Genomic DNA, 3,080 nt, shown 5'->3' on the forward strand with positions numbered 1-3,080 from the left:
CTCTTCTCCTTCTGTGACTCTAAATATGTATAAGTTTGACCTTTTGACATTGTCCCACATATCCTTGAAGCTCATTTTTTTCAATCTTATTCTCTCTGTTCTTCAGATCAAGTAATTTCTATTGCTGCATCTTAAAGTTTCTTTTGTCATCGCCATTTTGCTGTTAATCCCATTCAATTACTTTTAAATTTTCATATATTGTAATTTTCACTTTTATAATTTCCATTTGGTAATTTTTAATATTTTCTGTTTTTCTGCTGAAAGTTCCTATCTTTTTATTTTCATGAGCATATTTTCCTTGACATCCTTTATGTCTTTTTCATTCATGGTTAGAGTCACTGCTTTAAAAAAATCCTTGCCTGCTAATTTCAACATCTGGGTCATCTTGAGGTCAATTTCCATTGATTGTTCTTTTCTCTTGAGAGTGGGTCCCTATTTCCTATCTCTATATAGTCAGGTAATTTTGGATGTGCACTGCCCATCATGAATGATATATTGTAAACACTCTGGATTATGTTATAATCAGAATAGGGTTAATTTTGTTGCTGTTGTTGTTTTGGCAGGCTCATATCTTGGCTGGAATCAAGTGCATAGTCTCCTACCCCCACCCCACCCCCATAGTAGGTTGCAGCTCAAGTCTCAGCCCAGCTCCTTTAGCCTTAGTTAGTTGTTTGGAGTCTGCCCATGAATGCATGAATGAGCAAGAACATGAATGAGCCATGAATTCAAGGTTCAGAGGTCAGCCAGATACTTGGGCAGTTTATACACAGAATTTGGAGCAACTTCTCTCTGTCTTTCTCCTTCCTGGAATTTCTACTCCCACTTTCCAGCAATGATTGTTATCCCAAATTCTGTCCTCTGGTTATTCAGGGCAGTAAAACTTTTCATTTTTTACAGAATTTTAGTTGCCCTGCACAGCACTAATTGAGACCTCTTTGAGCTAAGCTAATGAGCTGGGAATTCACCAGTGATATTCTTATCTTCCACATATGGACTCCCTTCCAGGGTCTGCCTGCTCTGGTCACTCCCCAGGGCCTTCAGGTAGTCATTTTTTATAACCTCTCCCCTGCCCCACCAGAGTTTTTAGTTGTCATTTATGGTAGAGTTAGTCAGATAGGAGCTCTCACCCATACTGGAAGTGGAAATCCCTGTTTGTCTCATTGAAATGAACAATGCAAATGGTCCCATTTTGAGAGATGGTAAAGCTGAGGCCAGGAAAGGAAACCAGGTCACAGTGTGTTTCTGGAAGAGCAATCAACTATGATTTTAAAGAAAAGGTGGGGTTGGGTTTTTCAGGGTAGAATCCTACAACAGACTGGCTCCTATGTAAAGCCTCTGTTTTGTGTGTTAGTAAATGGGGATAATATTAGTATGTAGTCAATGTTCATGAAGTGCTTCTTACGGCCAGTACTAAGCCCTTTAAAGGCATTATCTCTTATAATCCTCAGGACAACTTGATGAGATTGAATTACTTTTATTGAGAGATTTTTCAGAGGAAGAGTCTGAAGTTTAGTGAGGTTGAGCCCAAGGTGACACAGCTGTTTGCATGATTAATCAATAACAATAATGGCTCATATTTATTGAACTCAGTTGTATTGAACTATTAACAAGTTGTAGATAATGTGCTAGGTACTCTACATGCATTATCTTATTTAATCTTCCCTACAACTCTAAGAGGTAAGTACTATTATTATCCCTACAGCTTTTCAGATGGAGAAATGGGGGCAAGAAGAGGCTAAGTAACGTGCCCAATATCAAGTAATCTGGGATTTGAACACAGACAGATTGGCTCCAAACCCAACTGCTTAACCTCTACGCCCCAATGCCTTCTTGTTATGATACAACACCTAAAAAGGCCTATCACCTTATAGGTCCTCAAAGAGGCAAGCCCCCTTCCTCTTAGTATAATAAACACTGGATTGGATCTAAAGGAGTCCACAAAGCTGTGAGCTTCTCTGGTACATGCGCATGAGTGGTACCAGCGAACATCTATGGGGTCTAAATCAGCCCCAGAACCCACTTCCATTAATTCACCAGGCAACCCCAGCCTAACACGCAAATGAGGAAATCCTCCTAAGCAGGAATAAACTGCAATAAACTGCAGAGGTTCCCTCATCCTGTTTCTCACTTCACGTTTTGGATGCTGCAGGCTGGGTGAGCAGAGATCCCAGGCGCTGTCCCGGGCAGCTGCCCTGCATCCGAGAGCTACCATGAATCACTTCCAGACCATCCTGAGTCAGGTCCGGATGCTGCTCTCCAGCCATCGGCCGAGCCAAGTGCAGGCGCTTCTGGACAACCTGCTGGCAGAGGATCTTCTCTCCAGGGAGTACCACTATGCCCTGCTCCATGAGCCTGACGGTGAGGCTCTGGCCAGGAAGATCTCCTTGACCCTGATGGAGAAAGGAGACCCAGACCTGGCCCCCTTGGGATGGATCTGGAGCGGGCTGCAGGCCCCGGCAGCCGAGAGGGACTCCGGCTACAAGGACCCTGGGGGTAAGTGCCATCCCCTTTTCTCATGGAGCAACGCCTGGCTGTAGGCAGCCCAGGGATTTTCCCTCTACTCTCTGAAAATGTGATCATCCGGGTCCCAAGTTGGAAAGGCAGCCTTGGACAGGAATCAAGGTCTCTGGTTGAGCTGGCGGGAGCGGCAAGTGCTTCGAGAGCTCAGGCTGTGATGCTGAGGGCACTGGAGAAACAGTGTGCTTCCCACTCTACTTAAGAGTAAACTGTCCACGCAGCCAGATGCCCACTTGGGTCACTCTCCGAGCCGCCTTGATACCTTAGGCACAATGCAAGGCACTGGTGAGGGGCACAGATGGACAAATCGGCTATTGCCTGCAAGTGGGGAAGACGGATGCAGGCACAATCAGTGTGTGGAAAAACAGGTTGCCACAGAGAGGAAGGGCCAAAGAGCTGGGGAGCAGAGATTGCCGTGTGTGTGTGCGCATGTGTGTGCATGCGTGCAAGAGTGCACCTGCGTGTATGTGCAGGTGCACATATGTGTGGGCACATGCTTGCATGTGTATGTACTTGTTTGTGTGTGTGCGTACACGTGTGCGTGAGTGCAAGAGTGCACGTGT

General features: G+C 45.2%; 1 protein-coding gene across 1 annotated transcript; it reads left to right on the forward strand.

Annotated features, from left to right (window-relative positions):
- Positions 1-2,210: 2,210 nt before the first annotated feature.
- LOC132349878 (MHC class II transactivator-like) lies at positions 2,211-2,675 on the forward strand. Its single transcript, XM_059898697.1, has 2 exons — positions 2,211-2,493; positions 2,593-2,675. The coding sequence occupies exons 1-2, from the start codon at positions 2,211-2,213 to the stop codon at positions 2,673-2,675; spliced, it is 366 nt and encodes a 121-aa protein (XP_059754680.1).
- The last annotated feature ends 405 nt before the right edge of the window (positions 2,676-3,080 follow it).

This window comes from Balaenoptera ricei, chromosome 15 (genome assembly GCF_028023285.1).
Source record: "Balaenoptera ricei isolate mBalRic1 chromosome 15, mBalRic1.hap2, whole genome shotgun sequence".
In the NCBI taxonomy this organism is placed as follows: Eukaryota; Metazoa; Chordata; class Mammalia; order Artiodactyla; family Balaenopteridae; genus Balaenoptera; species Balaenoptera ricei.

Excerpts from the sequence above, each read along its gene's own strand:
- LOC132349878 (XM_059898697.1), top strand. The coding sequence starts at position 2,211 with ATGAATCACTTCCAGACCATCCTGAGTCAGGTCCGGATGCTGCTCTCC. Across the intron at positions 2,494-2,592 it reads CGGCTACAAGGACCCTGGGG|TTGGAAAGGCAGCCTTGGAC; the intron begins GTAAGTGCCATC and ends CCGGGTCCCAAG.